This window comes from Pundamilia nyererei, unplaced genomic scaffold (assembly GCF_000239375.1).
Source record: "Pundamilia nyererei isolate P.nyererei 1_Seehausen unplaced genomic scaffold, PunNye1.0 scaffold00056, whole genome shotgun sequence".
NCBI lineage: Eukaryota > Metazoa > Chordata > Actinopteri > Cichliformes > Cichlidae > Pundamilia > Pundamilia nyererei.
In genome coordinates, this window is record NW_005187457.1 from 192,595 (window position 1) to 216,250 (window position 23,656).

General features: G+C 39.9%; 3 protein-coding genes across 4 annotated transcripts in view; 2 read left to right on the forward strand and 1 right to left on the reverse strand.

Annotated features, from left to right (window-relative positions):
• The first annotated feature begins 18 nt into the window (after nucleotides 1-18).
• On the forward strand, nucleotides 19-6,768 carry ubxn6 (UBX domain protein 6). The gene is made up of 11 exons (XM_005733965.1): nucleotides 19-248; nucleotides 721-878; nucleotides 1,542-1,606; nucleotides 2,218-2,346; nucleotides 2,446-2,543; nucleotides 2,657-2,732; nucleotides 2,852-2,936; nucleotides 3,056-3,275; nucleotides 4,007-4,137; nucleotides 4,275-4,423; nucleotides 4,776-6,768. Exons 1-11 carry the CDS (start codon nucleotides 166-168, stop codon nucleotides 4,899-4,901), a joined length of 1,320 nt encoding a protein of 439 aa, XP_005734022.1. The 5' UTR covers nucleotides 19-165; the 3' UTR covers nucleotides 4,902-6,768.
• Nucleotides 6,769-8,199: 1,431 nt separating this feature from the next.
• chaf1a (chromatin assembly factor 1, subunit A (p150)) lies at nucleotides 8,200-20,528 on the reverse strand. 2 transcript variants are annotated; one of them, XM_005733966.2, is made up of 16 exons: nucleotides 20,160-20,528; nucleotides 18,368-18,415; nucleotides 17,453-18,105; nucleotides 16,978-17,019; nucleotides 16,595-16,830; nucleotides 16,167-16,248; nucleotides 15,996-16,064; nucleotides 15,288-15,505; nucleotides 14,364-14,532; nucleotides 14,156-14,236; nucleotides 13,436-13,537; nucleotides 13,050-13,299; nucleotides 10,480-10,633; nucleotides 10,047-10,368; nucleotides 9,786-9,870; nucleotides 8,200-9,072 (listed from the first exon to the last, which is right to left on the reverse strand). In XM_005733966.2, exons 1-16 carry the CDS (start codon nucleotides 20,221-20,223, stop codon nucleotides 8,963-8,965), a joined length of 2,685 nt encoding a protein of 894 aa, XP_005734023.1. In that variant the 5' UTR covers nucleotides 20,224-20,528; the 3' UTR covers nucleotides 8,200-8,962. The 2 variants fall into 2 exon arrangements, with proteins under 2 accessions (XP_005734023.1, XP_013766561.1); XM_013911107.1 differs by having other exon boundaries at nucleotides 16,595-16,839.
• A 625-nt stretch (nucleotides 20,529-21,153) lies between these two features.
• scamp4 (secretory carrier membrane protein 4) overlaps nucleotides 21,154-23,656 on the forward strand; it is a 13,745-nt gene continuing 11,242 nt past the window's right edge. The window contains exons 1-4 of the mRNA XM_005733968.2: nucleotides 21,154-21,282; nucleotides 21,719-21,745; nucleotides 22,003-22,131; nucleotides 22,247-22,403. Of these exons, the coding sequence (XP_005734025.1) occupies nucleotides 21,739-21,745; nucleotides 22,003-22,131; nucleotides 22,247-22,403 (293 nt within the window). The 5' untranslated portion in view covers nucleotides 21,154-21,282; nucleotides 21,719-21,738. The remainder of the gene's footprint in view (nucleotides 21,283-21,718; nucleotides 21,746-22,002; nucleotides 22,132-22,246; nucleotides 22,404-23,656) is intronic.

Consider the following 23,656-nt stretch of genomic DNA (forward strand, 5'->3'; position numbering starts at 1 on the left):
GTTCAACCACGAGGGGGCGACCGTCTCTCGTGATGAGGCGGAAGCAGTTTGTTCTCATTTGAAACAATTTTGTTGTGGTCCTCCTCTTCCTCGCTAAAACCAGGCTGGGTGCTGCCCATCTGTTTGTTTTTTCCTGGTAGTCAGATTTTTGTGCAGCTACAGAAAATGAAGAAGTTTTTCGATGACTTTAAGAAAGACATCAAATTTAAATCCGCGGGACCCGGGAAGAAACTAACGGAAGACACCAGGCAAATAATAAACTTTTCTTTTCTCAGCTGCTACAGCGCTAAGCAGAGCTAGCCGCACAGATAGCTATTTAACATTGGCTAAACTGGCTTATCTCATAGCTGACAGCTGATCAGTAATGACTACCGCTTTTCCGTCTCCCCATGTATTGAAGCTAACCACAACAGTGCTAATTTGTGTGTGTTTTTCTCACGGGTGTTTGTCAAACGGCTAACTGTTATATATTCTTGAGCACGGCGGGGGGCGACTGTATAATTTCAGGGTGACCTGACTAACAGCTAATCCCTGCACAAGCTTGTTTAGTTAAAGAACTAAGCAACCCTGCTTCTCATCAGGAAGCAGAGCTGTTGTGATTCTGACGTGTTTGTACTGTTGTCGTTGCTACTTAGCTTAGCACTGTCTTTTCTTCTTCCTACTGTGAAGCCACAACACGTCTCCTCTTATAGTCCTGTTTCTCTCCTAATAACCCTACAGTGCCAAGCCTGAGGTGGTGCAGGGCAGATCCAGTGTCAAGCACGATCGCCATGCCCCCAGTGAAGGAGCCCAGAGGGCTGGAGCTGCAGCCTTGGCCAGGATTGAACAGCATCAGAAGCCGAAGGTTCACACCTCCCAGGACGCCATTAGGACCCAGGGTGAGACATGCAGTCCTATTATTACACCAGGTGGTGTCTATCAAACACAGATGAACGTCAGCCTCCTCGTTTCAGTTGTGGGTATTAGGATAATTCAGTTGTGGGTATTAAAACATGTTTTGGACTGTGAAGCACTCTACGGATTATTATAGTTGATCTGTTTAAAAAAAACATATCTTGTCTGCTACTGTACACTATATCCAGTGTATGCAAGAAACAGCCACCAAAAACGTTTATTACCTCTGAAAAACCACATAATCATAGAAGTCACCCACCCATTCATTTTCTGCTGTTTAACTGAGGCCAGTTAGTGAGGGCTGCAGCCTAAGCAGAGAAGCCCAGACCTTTCTCCCCCCTCAGATATTTCAATTCCTCCACTTGAGGTAGCAACTCGTCCCTGAACCAAAAAAGTATTTATTTAAAAAAAAAAAATCATTGTTTTTGTATTCATGGGAAGATTTGCATCAAGTATATAATCTTTATGTTTATATTAAGATGCTGATCCTGTCAATGGGAAGTAGATATGATTAGATACTGTTTTAAACTGATAAAGCAAACGGCAAAGATTTTTATTTTGAGGTAACAGTTTTGGTTAAAAAAATTATTTATTAACTGTTAAAAAATATTCTGGTTATAACAGTTGTTTTCTACACGTGCTTGCAGTAAAAAGAGAACTTGAGGCCGAGGCAGCTGCACTTGCTGAAAAAGAAAAGGCAGCTGCAGCAGAGGTAAGTGTTGCATAAACCAGAATTGTGACACAATTTTCATGCTAATTTTGGTTCACATCGACTGTGGTTAACTTTTTAAAATATTTCATTTTTTTCTTTCACTTTGAAGAAGACAGTACTCCTGATAAGCTGTTTTCATGACTGATTAAAGTAAATATTCCTGTTTATACACAGCCTATCATACAGTGTCCAGTGTTGAAAAGGGCAGCATAGGTGCAGACAGCTGTTCATCTCAATGTCAGTTTCATAAAAGTAGGTGTCCTTCTCCAGCCAGACAGTGGGCTTTTGTTTTAATCTTCCCTTATTTACCTTAAATCTGTTCAGTACTAAAATTCTTTTATCACAATCCTAGTGGTTTTCTTTAGTTGAAAAGCCAGAACTTTCTTTTTTTATATGAAAAAAAAAAACCCTATATGCTTGTTGAAACCTGAATTATACATGTCCTTACTGGAAAATACGTCAGTGGTTGTGAGGCCTAATTCAGAATATCAGAAAAGGAGCCGCCTAGTTATGTGAGCTGTATTAAATTCAGAGTAATAGCGGTGGCCTGTTAGTGTGGATGAAAATTTCATCACTGAATCTAACAACACTGATTGACATTTTCCTCCCAGGGCTCCAAAGTGCCAGTGAAAGATCCCACCCTTCTCTCAGTATCAGGCGTCTATTTCATCTGTCCACTAACTGGAGCCACATTAACCAAGAGTGAGAGGGAAATACACATTAAAGAGGCCATTTTAATGGTATGTCTGAGGATGTTGGTTCAGTTATAACGTGTGTGCAGTCAGACTGAATGCTTATCTAATCGGTGCTTTTGATAAACATGCAATTTTTCCCTGCAGCGGTTTGAGGAAGATGCAGTCGAGGCGTCTGTTATGATGATGCACACATTTAACAAAGACAGAGAGAAAGTGAAGGCTGCTGTGGACATCATAAGCAAGTAAGACGCTGATGGTGATGTTAATTACATATGTAAATGTTTTATGCTGTTGTCACAGATTTTGATCTGTTCTAGACATCAAAGTTTTTTTGTTGTCATTGTTTTGTTTCCAGATATGTTGAAAATATATGCAAGAACCCCACAGAAGAGAAATACAGGAAAATTAAACTCAGCAACAAAGTGTTCCAGGTGTGTAACGTTCCTCACCTACTGGATCAAGACTAACTATTTGTAGCAAACTTTATGGGATTTCTATAAGAAAACAAGATAATTTTGCATGTCTTATAAGATTCCTTGTGTTATTTCAGGAGAAAGTAAAGTCTGTGGAGGGCAGCAGGGAGTTCCTGCAGGCTCTGGGCTTTACAAGTGTGATGCTTCCCATAGAGGGCCAAGGTAAATGAATAGTGATATTTATGAGCAGTATGTGTCTGCTCACCTGCCAGTGATTTTCATTTATGCATCATTCAGTCTTTACATCGTTTTAACGCATGCCCACCTTTCACGGAGATCAGAGGAGGAAGAGGAGTTCCTGGTTTTGCCAGAGCAGAGCCCCGATGCGCTGGAGCTGATGAAGGAGAGGAGGGATCGTCTTCAGAGAGGCGAGCCGGTCAGAGCGCAGCTGGACAGGCAGCCTCAAGCTTTCAGGCAGTCTCCTAACGCTCAACGCTTTGAGCTGCCGCCAGAGTTCTACAACCTGACGGCGGAGGAGCTCAAAAGGGAGCAACAGCAGAGGTATAGACTCACTTTCAAACCAAAAAAATGGATCTAATTCAAGTCAGCTATAAATTCTAGTTAGGTGGTAGAGAAATGTTGTCTCTCTTTTCTTTAATGAATTGTCTGTGCAGTCAGATCAGTTACTTGATTTCACTCGCTGTGGTAGCAGTTCCAGTGAAATGGAGTAAAGATCAATATTTGACTCATAGGATTTGCAATTTGTCTGTGACAGTGTGGTTAGAGAAACTTCATCCCTGTTTGAATTTATCCTACAAGACTGCTGTAAAAGAACCACAAGTAACAGTTTGCCCCTAAATATGCTGGTGATCAAACTAGGTTTTGGTTATATTTGTTCCACATGGTTTCCAAGTTTGAGTAACCAAGTAAAGAAGATTCAGAGGAGACAGTGACAGTCTCCTGGATGTGTGCAGTAGACAGTGACCCCTCGATGGATCATTAGTTCTCATAACTTTGCAACATGATGTAAAGCAACAGATCCTTTAGGTCTTGTAAATTCTGAGGTGGGTCCTCTTTGGATCGGACTTTTTTAACTCTTAGTTGTCCTGGGTTGTATGGCAGTATTTGACTCTAGGTTTCCACTATTAACAGCACACCCAAGAATAATGGATTATTTAATGCTGATGTTCTTTTTATAGCCTCTGGGTGTGTCATGTGCCTCTAGCCAGAAAAGTTTCCCTGGTTTACTAGTGTTTGTCTATCAGCGAATGAGTCCCTTGTGTGTTTCACAGGAGTGAGTTAGTAGAGAAGAGTGCCATGCTGCGCACTAAAGCCATGAGGGAGAAAGAGGAACAGAGGGAGAGGAGGAAATACAACTACACCCTGCTCAGGGTGAGACTACCTGATGGGAACCTGCTACAAGGTGAAGCCACAATTTAAAATGTACTTCAAGATTAAATCAATTGAGTAAACCAAAAGCATTTTACTCTGAAAAATCCTACACATTGTAGTTTTGTGGGCATTGTTGACACAACTGCTCATGATTTGTGACCCTCTCAGGAACATTTTATGCCTGGGACCGGATGCCTGTGCTTTTTTCCTTCATGCGGGAGTCTCTGGTGGACGGTTGGCAGCCCTTCGAACTGATTGCTCCTGGAGGTCAAAAACTACAAGAATCTGAAGACATTGCTCTCGCAGAGTGCAACTTGGTGGGTTGAAATCAGAATCTACTTGGCAAACTGGCCTGTGGATTAATTTTTTTTGTCAGTCCCATTGTTGCCCTAACATGTAACACTGTATTTAGTATTTCTTTCTGATGAATGTGGGCACTGGGAGAATGAAAACAAACTTCAATGTTAAAACCCACAGCACAGAGCAGGGGTTTTAATTCAGGTTTTAGTTTGTGGCAAATTTTTAGAACAGAGAGTGAATGTTTGAGGTCGTTTTTAGTCAGGTAATATTGATGTTGAGGTAAAGTGTCACATTTACATTTCAACTACTAATTTTCTCCCTTTTAAACGAAAAATAATCTGTATTGCACTGACTTCCCTTATATTTTAGGTCCCTGCTGCGCTGCTCACGTTTGCCTGGGATGCAGCTGTGCAGGCTGATATTGCAGCTGCAGGTGGAAAGAGCCCCACTCTCCTCAAACCGGAACTGCTGGAAAACATTCGGAGCCTGAGCTGAGCAAGAGTACTCTCTCCCGAACCCTCCCCTCTACCTTCCTCTTTCCTCTCACACTACTGGGGTGAATTCGGCCCTTTACTAGTGACACATTTATTTTTGCAAACTCTAACCTAAGTCGGTAGCAGTGATAGATTAGGGGCAATGTTACCCTAATATATTTGTTGGGCTGAGCATAATCTCCCCATGGGGATGAGGTCACAACACAGCCTGCTTCAGCAGGACATGTTGAAGGAAGCACTGCTGACAGATGGAAGGAGAAAGCAAGAGCACATGCTTGTTTTGGGGGGTTTTGCATCCTGATTGTACATGCTGTGTAGTAAACAGACTCTGCAGCTGCAGTCTTTCCTGTTCTACCCAAGTCAGTCAGGTAGAGTTTTCAAAGCATGTTGAGACCCTGTTTTAACTGTGTCACCACTCCCTCCCCTTTAGAAAAAAATAAATGGCAAAGACCGTTCAAGATACAGTTGTTGAATCACGTTAAGTATCTCAGCTCCTTCAGCGGCTCCTGTGATTTTTTTTGATTTTTTTTTTGTAAGGCTGCTGGGTGTCAATGCACTGGCTTTACTTCAGACTTGAAATGCTCTGTGCTTTGTTTGGCGGTGTTCGAGATTAGCTCAGTGTAGTCTGTTAACTGATTTGATGTGATACGAGTCTGGCTTTATTGCTGAAAACATACATAAGCTTCTGTTGCCCTTTTGTCCTCTGCGCCGGAGCGGCCTTGGACTCCTTGGTGTTACAACACAGACTGTCTTTTGTTGTTGCTTCAGTATGAGCATGAGCCTAAATCAGAATTCATAAATCAAAATTTTTATTTTGGATAATTTTGAAATTTATGTTGAGATAAAACAGAGGGGTAACTTAAAAATAATTAAAAGATGAGGCCCATATATATAGTTTTATAATTGTGTCAGCCATGTGGTGACAATGTGAAGGCAATTCTAGTACTGGAATAAACTATTTTGTAAGTTTGTAACAATGAAGGATATTTTGGGGAGTAGGGAGGGGCCTAAACACCTCTACTATTACATTGTTCACACTTAAATGATTAATGTTTGAATTTTATGTTGAAGCTTTGTGTAACCAACTCCACCCTGGCATGGAGATAGCCAAATTTCTGGCAGCATGGATTTCTGTTGTATTGAAAATGGTGGTTAATTATTTTTTGTATTTGTTTGCATCAAACACTTATTTTTCTCCACATAAAAAGGGTCAGAGTACATGAAAACGCCTCAAAACACCAACTGTCCGAACTGAATCCAGTGACAACTCAAGTTGCAAAAGAGACTGAAGTTTCAAAGTTTATTCAAGCTGCATACGTTTATTTTGTTTGTGGTTTTGCTGTACATGAGCATTTACCAAGTAGAACTTTAAAACCTAATTACTTTCTCCTTGTAGTGGTTGGTTAAATGACAACAGCCTACCTCTTACCATTTCCATGCATCACAAGGGAAATGTACACAATTATGTAACATCAGTCTAAGGTTAGGGGTTACTGTCTTTTCCCCTCTTATGTTGCTAATAATGGTCAGTTGCACACTGAACACACAAATTAGAACTGGGTGATGGGGAAACAAACTGATGTCCACTATTTCATTCACAGCCCAGGTTGAATCAGCCAAAAGAAACATTTCTGCAGTCTAACGCTTGTCCCACAGGTATTGCATAAAAGGGATGTAGATCTTTCATTAGCACCATAACAGTATGAAATAATTAAGTGAGCAGTTGTGATCTGTCCAGATGTTTCCTTCCGAGTGGTGTTCTGTTGCTTTTTAAGCTGCCTGTAATAACGATCGCTTGCAAAGCCTCTTAACTTTTAACAAACAGAAGTCTGTTTAAAAAAAATAAATAAAAGTTGTCTTTGGAATAAGAAATGTTTTCTATTCCTGTGTTGGACATGTATTTATTTGCAAAGCCTTCATAATATGTGCAACATCTTGATGTGCTGATACCTTAAATGTGAACTTAGTTTAGCAGCCAGCCATTTACTGCTCTCAGATTTGGACCCTTTAAAGTCAAGTGTATGATATTTAATGCGTTATTGCAGATTATTTTCCCTATGAAAAAAATAAATTGCAAAAAGAAAAGAACCGGTTGTAACAAATATGACACAACTTAAAATTCATATATGCAGACAGTTCAATAATCACTCCATTTTCATAAAATTATAATTTTCTGGCAATTATTTTATGGTTCTGGCTTTAAAGGGTTAATTGGATGAAATACAAAGTGTCTTTAACCAGACTACATCATCTTTTAATGGATGTGTTGGTGGGAGTTTCCCTCCTCTCAACTGGTAAACCATGTTAGTGCCCCAGTTTTGTTTTTTTAACTAAATAACAGCAAAATAAGTCAAAAACGGGTTACCATCTTTAAACCAAATTAGAGCTGCTAATACTTCTCAGCCCCCCTAGCCAGCTGTAACCAGGTAGATGGTTTCCTCTCCCTGAGCCTGCTTTTGGGGTCTCTTCCAGTTAAAACTGAGTTTTTCCCTCCCACTGTCACCAAGTGCTGTCTGTGTGGCTTAGTCTGATTGGTGTTCTATCCCTTATCATATACATTCAAATTGGCTAAGGTGAACTGCAGTATCAGTATTCAGATGTTGCTCTTAGTAGTTTAGAAACAGCTGCTTTACGTGATTTTTCAGCACAAACATCTGTACCGTGTACCAAGAATGATCTGAAAAAGAAAATATCCAGTGTGAAGCAAATGTGTTGATGTGATGTCAGAGAATGGCCTGATTGTTCAAATAGCGACTCGTTACAACCAAGATATGCGCAAGAGCATTTCTGAATACACGTCTAACCTTGAAGCAGATGGCTCTCTGGGTATAACTCAAGTCAGCTAACAACAGAACTGATGCTACAGTTCGCACACCAAAATGATCAGAAGATTGGAAAAAACTGTTGCCTGGTCTGATGAGTGAATTTCTGGTGCAACATTCAGAGGGTAGAGTCAGAATTTGGCGTAAACATCAATATTACTCCTGACTATGTTTATTCCTTTGTGACAACAGTGTATAACAGTGATGACTGTTTCCAGCAGGATAAAGCCACGTGAGCCTAAATCACCTGGCATTGGTTTCTTAAACATGACAGTTTACTGATGTTGTGTAACAAAAGATTTAGGTAACACATGTGCATCATTATTATATTACTTATCAACTGTCAAACTTAATTGCCCATTGTGGGACAAATATTTTCTGAATTTAGTTCCATGTAACAACTCAGCTGCCAGTTTTTTTTACAGAACTCTAATAGAATAACAAAACATCCCAAAGAGACAAGAAATAAACTGTATATAAAAGTGCAGTACTTTTATTCATGTTTAATGGATTTATCCTGTTCAAGTATTCTTGAAAAATAAAGAAAATACATATTTATAAAACACTGTGGCACTGAACCTAACTGTACAAGTACAGATCTAGCAACTACTCCAGTGAGTTTGTCAGGTTTAGAAGTTGCAGAATAAATGACCCCATGGAAATCAGAAGAAAATGTACAGATGGACTTTAAGCTTCTCATTTTGGTAACCTATATACACATTAGAAAATATCACATCCACAACTTGATGAATTGAACATTTCAAAAACCGTAAATAATGTTCTCGATGTCTTGGATGCTTCTCGTGGAGGGGAAGAAGAAAAAAAAAAAAAAAAGCCCATTTGTGTTCTGCTTTTCTCCCTGTTTAACCCAAATCTGCAGCAGCAGCTAAAGCAGTGCCGGAGAAATTCACCTTCCCCTCTATAGGCCCACGTTAAACACAAATATCAGATATAATCAATGAATACTGGAATACTGGTCAAGCCTGTCCTTATTCAAACCAGTCACCAATATTAGGGATAGCTGCTATCGGCCCGATGGCTGCTGACTGAACTGAATTAGTTGAGAGGGAACTCAATCCTGAGCAGAGTTTACCTGCTACGAGTTACCCGTATCTTAGGTGCTTCATCTTACTTGAAGACTTGATTCTGTCTGGCACACCGTGGAGTTCAGATCCAGCAAGCAGGAATTTCTAGGCAGAAAAGGGGTAGTCTGACTGGGTGAAGACTGCCTGTCCTGCACTCAGACAGTGTCGAGGGCAGACGCAGAGCTTGCAGTGGGGAGAGCAGCAGTGTCAGAGGGGGTTGTTTCCATTGTACCATCTCCGTCGCTGGATGTCTGTTTTGTAGGGCCTGAAAAGAAAAAAAAAAAAAAAAAAGTACAAATGTAATAAGATTTAATTTAGGTGTCTAAAATGTATACATACACTTTAAAACTGAATAATATATATAGGAAACTGTAATAAACAGCTTAGGTTAAATGCTTGGCTCAAAGTGGCTCTATTGTGCTATTATTTTCTAGCTCCATAATTTGATTCTTTGACTCCACAGTAAGTTTCCATACTTGATAATTGAAAACAATCCCCATTTATGTTATACTGGGTCTTGGTGGTACCCCTCAGTTCACCCACTTTCGAACCTTTTCTGACATGCCCTACTTCAGAAGCTGAAATAAAAGTTCACTACACAGTTTTTAAAAATCAATCACTACCATCAAAATCCAACTACAGACTACTGGAAAACTTCTTCTGATTGACTGCTACTCCAAAAAAGGTATGAACAGTAGATGACTATGTTAGGAGCCATTCTCATTGGCATTATACTGAATTAAGAGTAAAATGAGCATTTGCAGCAGTCTGAACTCTGAGCTTTTGCATCACAGGAATTACTCGTATATATGCTGGCCTCACTTGATTGTAGCCATGTTTAAAATGAACACTTTCACATCCATTTATTCACTATTATTTTCTTGTGATGTCGTTGAATCTTGGTTTAAACCTTAAAGTTGAAAATTACAGTTAAAAGGTAAAGTTTTACAAAAAAAATAATCTTCCTATGCAGCTTACCACTTTGGGTAGAAATAATTACACAGTCATCTTCATCATCATCCTCAGTGTCAGCTTGAAAACCGTCAGCCTCCATTGCTTCCGTCTGGTAAACAGTAAAAAGCTGCAGTCAGTTTAAGAAAATCCTTTCACGTGTTTGGTAACATGATATTTAAAAGTGGTAATGTGAAGTGGATATTTCATTGTAGACCAGTCCTGCAAACAGGGCTTTAAAAAAACAAAAAACAAAAAAAAACCCTCTCATAATCCACCTTTACCTACCTGCTCAGGATCATTACATCTCTTCATAAACTTGGTGATTGACATGCTGCCTGTGCTCTTCCTTTTGTTAGAGGATGAAGGGGTGGTGGAGCAGCTCTGGGGAGTTGTGGGAGAGTTTCCCTGAGAGCCTGTGGCTGCCTGGGGTTCTTCACGGGGTTCTTCTCGAGCTCCCGTGGTGAGGTAGGTCCATTGGCAGGGCACTGGAAGAGCCTCCTGACCAAAACGGGACAGAACCTCTTGGTGCACATACCAGCAGCATCGCCTGTGGGCTGAACGCTTTTCATAAATAGCATTGTTCTTGATGAGGCGTCGCAGCTGCATCCTGATCAAAGCAGGAGGGAAAGGAAAAATCTCAAGACAATACAACTACACCATACAAATATAAACGTCCACACTGAATATTACATTTACTGTTCCCTAACCATTGCTTTACCTGCTGGGAATATTTTCTGCTGGGTTCTGAGGGCTGGACAGAACAGGAGGAGATGAGGAGGTGGTCTCCTGGCGACAAAACTCCCGAAACTCATTGATGATCACTTTGCTACTGTTGAGATTGCCATGCAGAAGAGGCAGGAGCTTACCGAGTACTGTCCAAGACGAGAATATTAGGGAGTTATTCATTGTTATGTCATAAATACATACATTTATTAGAATTTAAATACATTTCACATAAAAATCAAAAGATTTATTTCCTTGAAGCCAACAGTGCTGTGCAATATTAGGCTAGCGTCGAACCATGACCCATTCCGCTGCCAAAATAAGTTGATCCAGAGTTTGCAAGACTTTTATTTAGACACTTTACACCTGTTTTACCATCCATCCATGAGAAGATAATTGATAACAGACTATTTTTCCTGCTTTTATTTTGAAGGCTTACTCTATTTCGTAAACATGCTGGTTACTGTATGGTCAGAATTTGAGATCTCAATTACAGAGGTGTGTAGTAATAAGTTACATTTACTCCGTTACATTAACTTGAATACGTTTTGGGGGGAAAAGTACTTTTAAAAGTACCTTTGTTACACCATACTTTTTACTTGAGTACATTTGCGAAGAAGAACTGCTACTTTTACTCCACTATATTTGGCAATACTTGACTTGTTACTTTTTTAAAAATAATTAATTTCTAGTCTAATAACATTATATCTAATAACATTAGATAATACTACTACTAATAATGGATCATGCCACCATTAGAGTTACCTGTAACTCTTTCACCAATCAGATGTAGCCATGCAGTCACATGACCAGATATAAAATACATTTTTTCAAAAATGGCAGAGGTAGCTAGAACTGAAGAGGATGAACACCCTTGCCCTCATGTGCAAAGCATGTTTTGCGTAAAAGCAGTACAAAATAACAGCTGTATAACGCGGTGTCTTCAGTGTGAGCCAAAACAAACCGACATTTCAGCATAACAAGAACTCAACATCTAACCTGAGGAAGCATGCTAAATTTCGTTTTTTTTAAGCTGTGGTTAGGTGGATGTCATCCTTATGTTACAGCAGCTGTGTTGAGCTCAATTCCTCGGTGGTCAGTGTACTGCAACTTTTTGATGTGTCCATACTCCAACACACATGAATTAAACGGCTGAATTGCCACCTCAGCATGGAGTCACGTACTATAGAGTCTTGCAAATGACATTTTATTCTGGTGTGTAGCGGCAAGGAGACGTTTAATAGTTTCAGGATACTGACCCTCGAGGACTGGAGCTTAACACCTGTGGGTTATAGGATCACAGTCTTGAGCCACATTAAAAATTAAATGATTTAAAAAAATAAATAAATAAATGATGCGCATTTCCAGAATCACTCCCTTTCTCTGCTAGAAACTACATTGGTAATTAAGCAGTTTTAATATTTTTCTTTTCTCAACAAGTGACTTTTTGTCCTGACTCCTTCAATGAACTTCAATTATGAGGTGTAGAAGTTTATAACTAAGAGGAAGGCTAAACATTTTTTTGAAGGAGACTATTTGCCAGCACTGCTTAGCCTTGCATAAGTTCTGATTTTGAATGTAATCTGAATTCATCGCAAATTGTTTGTTGGCTATGAATGACAAGATTTTGTTTTAGTAGTTAGTAAAAAACATCTCCAGTGTGATCAAATTTTCAAGGCAAACATCCTATACAGCACAATAATGCCCAGACCTAATTCCTTTAAAAACCATACATCTTTCCACAGGTCTCAACTTCATCAGACATCACCTAGACACAGAGTTGGATGAGGCCAGTACAAACAGTAGCCTATCCGATGAAGATGACTTCTTTGGATCCATGGGGTCAGGAACCCAGAAGCAGGGAAGCTGGAGATGTACCTTTCATGTATATTCATTAGAAATATGGATCTATTGCATAGCTTTCCTCACATCAAACTGTCATTCAAAGTCAATACGGCTCTTCCTGCATCTGGAGCCTGTGAGGGACTTTTTAGTCAGACAGGACTTCTGTTCACTGCTAAACAGTTACAGTTTCACAGCAAGAACCTTGAGAACTGCTGCTGAAGCTTAACGATCACTTCACTGAATGAAGAAATGGCACATTTCTTGCTAAATATGCAGATAGATACACACACCCACACAATTTATAGTAAAGTGAGCCGCCTTTACTTGCTCCATAATTAATCACAAGAGGAGCAGGCAGCTCTTCAATCGATCGTGGCTCAAGAGCTGGGCGTTCGCCTTGTAATCGGAAGGTTGCCGGTTCGAGCCCCGGCTTGGACAATGTGTAGGTCGTTGTGTCCTTGGGCAAGACACTTCACTCATTGCCTACTGGTGGTGGCCAGAGGGCCCGGTGGCGCCAGTGTCCGGCAGCCTCGCCCCTGTCAGTGCGCCCCAGGGTGGCTGTGGCTACAATGTAGCTTGCCATCACCAGTGTGTGAATGTGTGGATGACTGATTGTGTAAAGCCCTTTGGGGTCCATAGGGACTAGTAAAGCGCTATACAAATACAGGCCATTTACCATTCAAACTTTGCATGCAAGCAAAACATCTGACAGACACTTACATTTTTCTTCTCTCTGAGACTTCAGTGACATCTCCTCTGGGCTGGGACTGTTGTCTGCTTTGGGTAAAGGCTCCACCAAGCACACAACATATGACTGTAAAAGTTCAAAGCCAGGTGCTTCTCCCTCCCAGATGCAGCCCCTCACCATCGGCTCCAGGACCTTCATCTTCTTCTTGCTGGACATAAGCTCATCCCACTCCCTTGCTTTCAGTTTCTGGCGGAGTTTCTGCTTTTCCAGGTCACCACCATCCTGGGAGGTTTATTGGGCATTATCAGTTGTGCGAACCGCCAAAAGAAACTTTGCCAAAGTATTTTGAAACTAGAAGAGTCAAACAATTCTTTCAGTAAGGTGACAGAGGGCACTAATACTGTAGTTCGACTTATACCTCTTCTTCCAGTGCCCCTTCATCTTCTGAAAGATAGCCATGAGGAACAAAGAATCCATCATCGTCATCGTCATCATCTTCTCCTCCCTCTTCCTCATCTTCCTAAAAGTGATCAAGAGTTCACAGCTTTCTAACGAGTAAAATAATCACTGTCACAGTTATTACCAGTCACAAAGCATAACCGGTATTGTTTTCACCTTGTAAAAAGAAACGTGCATAGCTGTCATTACATACAATCATGGCTGAAGATGCATACTGTAACGTCAACTATAATTTAAGATGGATTTGAATACTTTGCCATACTCATCAACCCCTACCAATGGATAAACAAACATTAAAAAGCATATGACTGAGTTTAAAATCATTAGGTGTGGTCCAAGTGCTCACAGTCAACATTTTATTGTGTCATGGTTGAACAATCACATCACAAGATGGTCTTTTTTTTTAGTTCACTTCTCACACACACACACACACACACACACACACACACACACACACACACACCTCAATGGTCGTTTTCACACCAGGACTTTGGGACAACAATCTGTGATTTCTATATAAATCATGAGTGATTGAAACGGGTTTCAATGATTTCAAAGAGAAGAAAAAAAACAAATGTGGGTGTGTTGTTTGATGAACAGTAATACCTATATGTTTATATGTCTGCATGTGTCTAAATCAGTTATTAAATGGGGGGGGGGGGGCAAAAAAAAGACTTACCCCTTCACTATGAGACAGGGACTCTCCTGGCTCTTCTTCCTCCCATTCTTCATCACTGTCCACCTCATAGTCAAGTAAACCCTATGGTCGTAGAGAACAGTTGCTATCACTACAGCTACACATAAACTGGCAACCCACATAAGCACATTCACCGCTAGGGTGGTGCATGAACAGAAGACATTAATAAAATTACAAATAAAGGTTTCACCTTGTCTTGTCTAAAGGGGCGGCGAGGTGAGATGTGTGAACTGTTCTTGCTCCATGTGCCCCAGTAGGCTGGACGGTAATTCTCACGAAACTGCAGAAGCTTCATGGGCCCATAACGTTTACGGTCCGGCACACTATCTGGTTTTGGCCCTTCCACTGCTATACAATCCCTGAGAGAGGAAGAAAACAAACAAAAGCTTGAAGGACTATTTTAATTATCTTTTTTTTCAGTTTATAAAAATGATACATGAGAACCAATTTAAAACAATTTTATTGTTCTACAGGCATTAATATATAATCCATTTGTACTTTAGACTTTGGTCATTCATTTGAATTATGTTTGTTTTTATACTTTATTGTCAGACCATTGGACATGACCAGTGATGCAGAATAGAAACTGTAACCGTCCTAGGGCCAGTTAGGAAAATACTAATTTAATAGTTGATTAAATTCATCTGTGTATTATAGAGAAGTGGCACTGACACTGTGTGAAAGAAGAAACTTGCATAGTTATCATTTCACCTTTCCCCTGACTTTTTACAGTCCAATTTAGCTGACTTTGATATAGTAGATCTTGTTCAGACTGACCAAAATGCCTTCAAAATACTTTTCCTGACAACAAATACACTTGTACTGCTCAGAAGCAGCTGTGTTGCTTCCAGCCTGTTTTATGCATTTTACTTTTTTATATTTTTCTAATATTACAGTTTTAACTTCTTTTTAAAAATTAGATGTTCTGCCTGTTCATGTTTTCAAATAAACATGCTCGCAATTAAACTGACAAACCCTGGGTTAACTTAAGCAGTTAATAACCAAGATCATGTGACCGCCTCTGCCCAAGGAGTCTGAGCAAGGGATTACTGCTGCTGTATATAGATTTACAAAACAAAAGTTAAATTGGGATTACCACCAATTCCAGTCTCACCTGAGTGAGTTGGTCTGTCTGGGTTTTGTGGGTCCTGACTGTCTGGGTTTTTGCCCAATCCAATCTTTCAGTCCATTCAGGTTATCAGCAGGATTCAACAAACATCGGTCCAGTTCCTCCAGAGCAGACTCTTCACACTGAACCCGGCACAGTGGTGCCAGAGCCATGTTTTCTTTGATCTCAAATGGAGCAAATTTCCCGCACGCAGCTGCAAGTGTCTGAAATGACAAGGGAAGAAAACACATGGCAATTATTATACTGGAGGTTCATGAAGTCAATATAAACGAGAAGCACTAAGAATGCAAACCTCCGCCAAGGTAGCTCACTCTCTGAGCAGCATTCACCTTTAGTATTGTACTTTTAACAATACATACATTAAGTTTGCAGTGCAGTGAAAATCGGGTAGCAGCTGTATGAAAGAGGTTTGCTTTGATTACACAAACCTTATGTAGGAGTAGATAATGGGCACAGATTTTTAAATAACTGAACGTGAATACACTGAGCTTGTTATACAATGTAACAGTAGTTAGTTAAAAATACACTGTAGACTGCTGTCTTTTTGTCTTAACAATACTTGCTGTAAATATTTAATGTGGGTGTAGTTTTAAAGAAAAGACATTTTATGAAACTGTACGGATTTTGAAGGAGAGATCAGAGTTCAAATGTGACATCCATCAATTTTCATGTCAGGTTAGTAAATCTACTTACCTTTGGAGCCTGCTGGATCTTCGATTTTTGTAGAAACCGCGTAATTTCTGCTTTCTCAGCTTTGAGGCGCTGTAACAAAACAGAACAGTCAAATGGTTAATTTTGAATGTAGAACAAGATGCTGAGCACATAACTGTCAAAAAAAAGAAAGAAAAAAGAAAAATAACTTACATCCTTTTCTTCTTTCAACCGTTTCTCCTCCTCTTTCATTCGCTTCTCTTCCTCTTTCTTTCGTTTTTCTTCCAGCTTGGCCCTATGGCAGATTTAACAAAAATATTTTACCAAATCTAAACTTAAAAGCAAAACTTAATTCAGATTGAATGAATAGACTATATGGATTCCTCTATCAGCTGCCCTATATGTCGCTTAAATGACTGCAAGTGTGGAGGGAAATATAAATAATATATGGATAACCCAAACCACATTTCATTTCAGCTCCACTGCCACAACGGACACAAATCTTTACAACCATATGAAACAATGAAAGTGTTTTCACTGTTCAGATTCCTCCATCAGCTGACCTGCAAGTCTCTCAAATGACTGCAGGTGTGGCGAAAAGTATGGACAACTACAATGTAAAACAATAATCCATTACTTACTCCATTTTGGATTTCCGCAGCTCCTCTTTTGCTTTTAGCCTCTCTGCCTTTTCCCTCTCCTCCTTCTCTTTTTTCTCCCGTTTTTCTCGTTCATCCTTCTCCTTTTTCTCCCGTTTTTCCCTTTCTCGTTCCTCCTTTAGTTTCCGAGCTTCTTCCTTCTTTTTCTCTTTTGCAGCTTTGGCCTCTTCCTTCTGCCGTTCCTTCTCCTGTCGCAGCCGGAGTCTCTCGTCTTGTTCCTGTAAACTCTAAATGTCAAATATTTATCACTTTTTCTACAAACTGATAAAGTGGGTGAAGAAATATGACACACAAAAGGCTCACAAAATAAATAAATAAATGAAAGTGAACCGAATGCAACAATTTGGGTTCGTTTGTTTTTTTACCTTCAATGAGCGTCTTTTGACCTTTTTTTGATCTGCTGGTATCTTGGGGGAAAAGAAATATGGCTCAAGATCATTGCCTGTCTTTCACAAATGCTCCTATGTTTAAATTTTAACAATGTTAAATGTTAACAATGGTATAATTACTTCAATTAACAATGACATTTTTCTGAACAGCCAAGATTACACCCCCCCAAAAAAACAACAAAAAAAACAACACACTGTTAATTATTAATGATTTAGTACTTTAGTGTTATGCATTACATGAGTAAATATCAAATTAAAGCAATCTATTGATGATAGGAAGCAAACACTCAATAGAAATCTTGTTTTTTGTGTGATATGTGCAGATTTATATATATATATAATTTATATTTAAAAAACAAACTCTTTGAACACTGATTATGTCACGTTTGTAGTAATATACTGCCCAATGTGGGCTGCAACAAAAAGCAGGGTCACAGAGTGCTGTACATACTGTAGGTGTAGTAGCGGGTGTAGGGTCATCCGTCTTGGACTTTTCTGGCGAGCTTTCAGACGGAGAGGTGACTGATGAAACTGACTGCATGGACCGGTTTCCCAAACTAGAAACATTTCCTGACTCATTCAGCTCCTCTGCTTCAGTGTCAGAATCCTGTGTTGTGTCAAGCTGAGAGATGGATGCGGTGTTGTTCTTTTCCTCCTCCTCCTCTTCTTCCTCCTCCTCCTCCTCTTTATCATCATCGTTGATTACAACAGAGTCTAATGTTTGCATTTTAGGAGCGCCATTAGCACTGCAGGACTTCTGAGGCAAAGCCGTTGTGTCTTTGCAGTGATGCTTATCTTTTGCTGGGACGCAGGGAGAGGCTGAAACAGATGAGGCAAGGGGCTTTAAAGGAGATGATGTGTTGTCCTCAGTCAGATCTATAATCATGTTCTCATCTGAAGTTGTGGCGCGTCTACGGCTTATGAAGCCATCAAGTGGCCCACGACCATTAACCAAAGGTGGGCCCCTGCGCACAGAAAGAGGAGAGGATGCATTCTCATTCTCCCTGTCTGAGACTTCAGGTTCAGGGCAGGAATGGGCACAGGGGCGCTTAGGTGGCTGGTTCTCTTTAGGTTCAGGGTTCAGGCGCTTGAAAGGAAGACGGGCTAGAGACAGAAGAAAATACGGATCATTTGGAGCTGCACCACTGTGTATGATGAAAGACACAATTTTGATTCAATATATTGATGAGGGAAAAAGTAATACAGAAAGTCTAGAAGTAAGTAACAGGCACTGTTAGTGCAAGGTATAATTTTACAGCGACAGCACAGAAATTATGAAACATTTAATCTGCATTGTCTCATTTCTCATTGTCAAGAGTAATATGTTTCACAAAATGTAGACGTAAAAATTAAACATTGCATTTACCTTGTACAAGTTTCTTGCTGGCATTGTTACTTGACTTACAATCCATGCCTGAAAAATGAAAACAGACACATTAAAGGATAATTAAAGTAAAATTTCACATCATGATATTCATTTGTTTTAAATTACCTGCCAGTAAAAGTGCTCAAGAAGAAGAAGAAAAAAAAGACTATATAATATTATATAATATAATAAGATTTTATAAATATTTATCAATTCCTTATTTATTTCTGATAAATCTTTAAGTAGAGAAAGGGAATTTCTGTGGAAACATTAGTTTAGGAGCACTGTTTTGTGACGTAAAAACATTTCACCAATGGCAAAAGCTTCGAGACAAGTGATTGTAATTAGTTGGAATATTTGAAACATCTGTGCCTTTTAGAAGCAAATAAACTGCTTTCTGAGCCCCAATTCAAATCAGTTGTACTGATACAGTGGCAATTCACAACAGTCACATCAAGGCACTTGAAATGGTTTTGATGGACTGAAGAAAAAAAAAGAAAAAAAAACTGAACAGGTTTTAAACTTCCAAGTATCATTATCCATCTTGGAGCCTATCCCAGCTGTCTTAGTAAATTGACTGCTATTGCAAGTAATACTTAAAACATAGCGTTTAACGTTTTTTCGTATGTACACACAATAAAACAGTTACACTCGCGCTGGTAACCTGTTGAGGCCTACTTCCCCCTCCCCACTCCCAGCAGAGTGATCAGACTTTAAGAGAAGTGGAACCGTTATCAGAACCGATATTGGCATTCATCAATAAAATATTTATCAATAGCCATACCCCCACAAAAAATTATATTTATCCATTTAAAAAGCAAAACAAAACACTGGCAACACCACTTTTTAGTGTTAAGACTCTGCTTGTAGTAAAATAGCATTTACTGACTAGTGTCATAACAACAGTCCGAGAACCAATACTAATCGATTGGCATTAAATGCATTTATCTGACAGTAAAGGTAGCTCTTGAATGTGCTGTATTAACGGCACAATACGCTGCAACAACAACATTACACCGAGTATAGTAGCTATGTTTGGCTGGCTCTCCCGCCAACCGTCGTATGCATCGGTGCAACAAGGCCCGGTAGAGTCCACCGGGCAAGCGCCTCAGTTAGGGTCTGTCAGGATACGTTTTGCCTGCCAAGCGCTGAGCTGAAACCTCCCTCGAAACAACAACTGAGGATGGTCGTAACAACACGACACAGTTACAACAGCTTCAAAACGTCAATGTGTGTAAAGCTAAAGGGAAGGGAGCAGCTTTGACGCGTTAACTGTGACCCGGCTTTCATGTTTGCTGCTAAGCATCTAGCCTAGCAGCTTTAGCCAAGCACCTGAGGCAGAGCTTTGAGTTGCAAAGTAGAGCAAAAAAATACAACTGTCATTCGGTTAAAGGCCTTTAATTTACAGTTAGATTTGGATAGATATAAATACCGACCAACGGAAGCCTAGCTTAACTAATTTAAACGTTATCCGACGCTAAAAATTTCCGGATTGGCGTTAAGTGACATTATAACAGCAAAGTAGTAGGTTAGCTGCACATTGCAGACTTTAATGACTCAAGACAATGGCGCATATTTTTTTTAAAAAACAATCCGTGTGTGTCTCGTCCCATTGGCATTAAATAGCCTCGCGATATAAAACAGTTTTTAGCGTTGGATAACTTTATAGTACGCAAATGACAGTTTTGTCAGTTTGTCAACTCTGTACGTAGTTAAGACAAAACTGTACTTTGTCTATGATATACATGTAAACATATGTGTGCTTTAATGGCATTCAGGGCCGTAGCATTACCTCTTCTACGAGGAGTCGATGCTGCCAAATGTCCTTCCACCGATGGGTTTTCAGCCGCCAACATCCCAACCACTAACCCGGTGCTTCTGTCGTTAGCTGTGTTCTCCGACAAAGTGACTTCAAAATACCCTCAAGGTTCACGTTAACACCCGAAAATACACCGTGGTAGCAAACCAATATTGTGCTGCTATTCGAACGACATGTATAGCTAATTTATTTCACATAAAACATAACACATACTCCTTCCTACAGCTCCTACATGCTCCCCTGGTTTACCCTGCTGCCTGCCTCGCGCTCCCGAGTCGGAATTGGCGGGAGCCTGTCACTTCCATCAATGCTCCTCACTGATTGGCCCAAAAGAAGTTACCGGCTGCCAAGGGGCTGTTTGATTTGTACTGCTGCGCTGCACGTTTATGCTACTGTTCACGTTTTATAAAGCTACGTGACTTATTCTTGGTAGAAAGAGAGTTCTAGACACTGTCTGATAGTATTTAAGATGTGAAATGTAACAATAAAAGCTTATTCTCTCATGTCATTCAGTGGTCTAAAACCAATTTAACTTTATTATGTCGACACTAGCCACTCCATAGGGGACACCCGAGGCTGTGAACCAAAGAACGCCCAGTGTAGCTGATGATTCGGGCTCTGTGATTGGCAGAAGAGTTTGACTTTCTGAAGTCATGGTTGCCATGTTGTGTGAAATAAAGGAATGGGCCGGTATAAACTCCCGACGTCCCCTGTACTTGCCGACCTGCAGTGTCCCGGACCAACAGTTTTTTGTGTCAGTAAAGCGGCTAAATGTTTATGAATGTGTTAATGAGGTTTTCATTTCTCTACTTTATGATTAAAAAAGCCTCTCCTATACTGTTTACAGAGAGGGGACTGGGTGGAAACGATGTCATGTTGAAGTCACGCGTTTTCCGTTTACCGCTCGAATGGCTGCTGGGACGTGTAGTTCTACTGGTCCCCTGTACTTGCCGAATATAAACAGTTTTGAACTACATGTGGTGAACGGGGTAGCGCAGTCGCAGATGCTGGGTCGAAAAAGCGCATGCGATTCCTAAATGATTCCAGGACCCCACCGCTGTCGTCGACTGAACCGCGAGGATATTCTGTTACCCCGGTAAAACCGACATGTCTTTGCTGTCCTTTTGCTGTACAGACCATTGCTATTCAAATGAAGCAGCAGCGTGAGATAAAGAGTCACTGAGCTCATATCTGCTACTGTACGACAACTAACTGCTTAGGAACACGCCTTAGCTGCTATCAACTCTAAAATGTCTCACGTAAAGCAAAGAGTTAATAACTTCACGTTGGCATTGGTAAAACATGAAAGTGTTCCTGTTGGCGTATTGAAATCGGTATACAATTTGAGCAAAGTTGAAATCTGCAGTTAGAACTAATTAGAGGGTTTACTGTTCCTGCAAGTGGTCGAAGGTTAGCTTGAATTTGTATAAATCAAGGTTAGCACTGGCAGAAAATTAATGGCAGTTATATATATATAATTTAAAAATGTGTGGAGATTTACGTCTCTGTTTTTGTATATTCTTCTTTTTCAGGGAAGACGTGGAATTTCAAAATGGCAGGTTGGTTGCTATCTCTCTATTAAAGAAGGGGTGGGCTGCAAAGTACTTGGAATGCAATTTTTACTCCCTGCAAAAATTGGGCCCCTTTAGCAGGCCAGTTTTGGCCTCCAAGCCTCATGTTTGAAATCTTATTTAAAGTACAACTCCACTATACCTCGTTTTCTCTCTCTCCCTCCCTGCACTGTATTCAGATATATTCAAATAAAAACTATTAGTATGGCAGTACTTTTATGATGTAATCTTGCTTCTTGTTTCAGAGCGGGCCAATAACTTTCCACCCCTGCCCGAGTTTGTAAAAATAAAGCCATGTTTTTACCAGAACATTGAAGAGGAAATACCTGCGCCCCACCAGCTGCTGGTACGCAGAGTCTACATCCTCTGGATGAGTAAGTGTCTTCAGTTTCTTCAGAACAGGAAGCATATGGATTCCTTCCATTTTTGCTGAGAAAGTACTTATTTCCCTTTGTTTTTTTAACGCACACTTATTTCTCCTCTTTGCAGTGTATTCGGGAACACTGTGCGTAAATTTAATCGGATGTATTGCTTGGTGGGCCGGGGGTGGAGATGCCACAAACTTTGGCTTTTCCCTGCTCTGGCTCATCCTCTTCTGCCCCTGTAGTTACACCTGCTGGTTTAGACCACTCTACAAAGCTTTCAGGTCAGTTATCATTTAGTAATTGCCACAAATTTATGAGCAGCTTCTGATTACACGCATGCATACATTACAACTTTAGCATAACATCAGGCGTACATTAAAAAGTTCTTATGAATGCAAAACAAACTCAGATGACACATTATCAAAGTCAAATGTTTACCCAGGGAGTAAAACTGGCAGAGAGGAAAAACTAATGGCTTTCAAGCATGTTTCAAAGAAGAAGACTATAACGAGCAAAGGCTCTACGGCAAAAGCTGTTTTGTTTTGTTTTCCAGTCTGGAATGCTTAAAAAGCAGCAATAAACATAATATAGATCAAGGGAAAATGAAAATTCATCTGTATCTAGCTGCATTATTCCAGAGCTATGCCAAAAGGTGCAGATCAACTGAAGGTTTTTCAGGGTGCTTTTAGAACAACCCGATAATAATGAATTACAATACTCGAGCCTACAAGTAAAGATGCATGAACTACTATTTCACCATGACTCTTAGACATGACGACTCTAATTTTAGACATATTGCGCAAATGCAAGAAAGCAGTGCGCCATATTTGGTAAATATGCGCATTGAAGCACATATCCTGGTCAAAAATGACTCCAGGATTCCTTTGCCAAGGTAATGCCATTCAGAGTAAGTATCTGGTTAAACACAGTGTTTCTAAGCTTTTTAAAGTAAAATAAACTCGGTTTTATCTTAATTTAGAAGCATTAAATTAGAAGACTTTTTATGTGTCTTAAAAAAGTCATAGCTTTGAATCAGTTAGATGTTGAGTGAGCTTAAGAGAGCTGCTTGCACCATGTGTCAAGAAAAGTGGTCTAAAAGTATTTCCTGAAGATTATATATCTGATTCAAAGCTCTCAGTTTCAAGGGTTTACGTACTACTATCTGCATGTGTAATTTTGTGTCAGTATGTTCAGGAAAGATGAGGAAGATTATGATCGCCTCCACCAAGGACATGTATGTTTTTGTTAGCATTTGATTGCATGCATGTGTAACCCAGGTCCCACGTAGCTATGGTAAAGCTAGAGTATATAGTACAATGAGACTGGGCCTGGGTTCGTAGTGCTACTAGTAATGATACCTGATACCCTCTAATTTAACTAATAAGGACCACCACAACTGTATTTTAAACAAATTTATCCCTCACCGGGTATTTATTTAGACAAAAAGAAATGAATAAAATAAACAGTTACTTTTATAAAATGAATTGAATTCAAATAAACAAACAAAAATACTGTAAAAGTGACTACATGGATT

Coding starts and splice junctions, on each gene's coding strand:
- chaf1a (XM_013911107.1), bottom strand. CDS start 20,223: ATGTTGGCGGCTGAAAACCCATCGGTGGAAGGACATTTGGCAGCATCG. Junction 10,634..13,049: donor GTCTCAGAGAGAAGAAAAAT/GTAAGTGTCTGT, acceptor CGTCTTGGACAG/TACTCGGTAAGCTCCTGCCT. Junction 10,369..10,479: donor GCAGAAAATATTCCCAGCAG/GTAAAGCAATGG, acceptor TGCTTTGATCAG/GATGCAGCTGCGACGCCTCA.
- ubxn6 (XM_005733965.1), top strand. CDS start 166: ATGAAGAAGTTTTTCGATGACTTTAAGAAAGACATCAAATTTAAATCC. Junction 2,347..2,445: donor TTAAAGAGGCCATTTTAATG/GTATGTCTGAGG, acceptor TTTTCCCTGCAG/CGGTTTGAGGAAGATGCAGT. Junction 2,937..3,055: donor GCTTCCCATAGAGGGCCAAG/GTAAATGAATAG, acceptor CACGGAGATCAG/AGGAGGAAGAGGAGTTCCTG.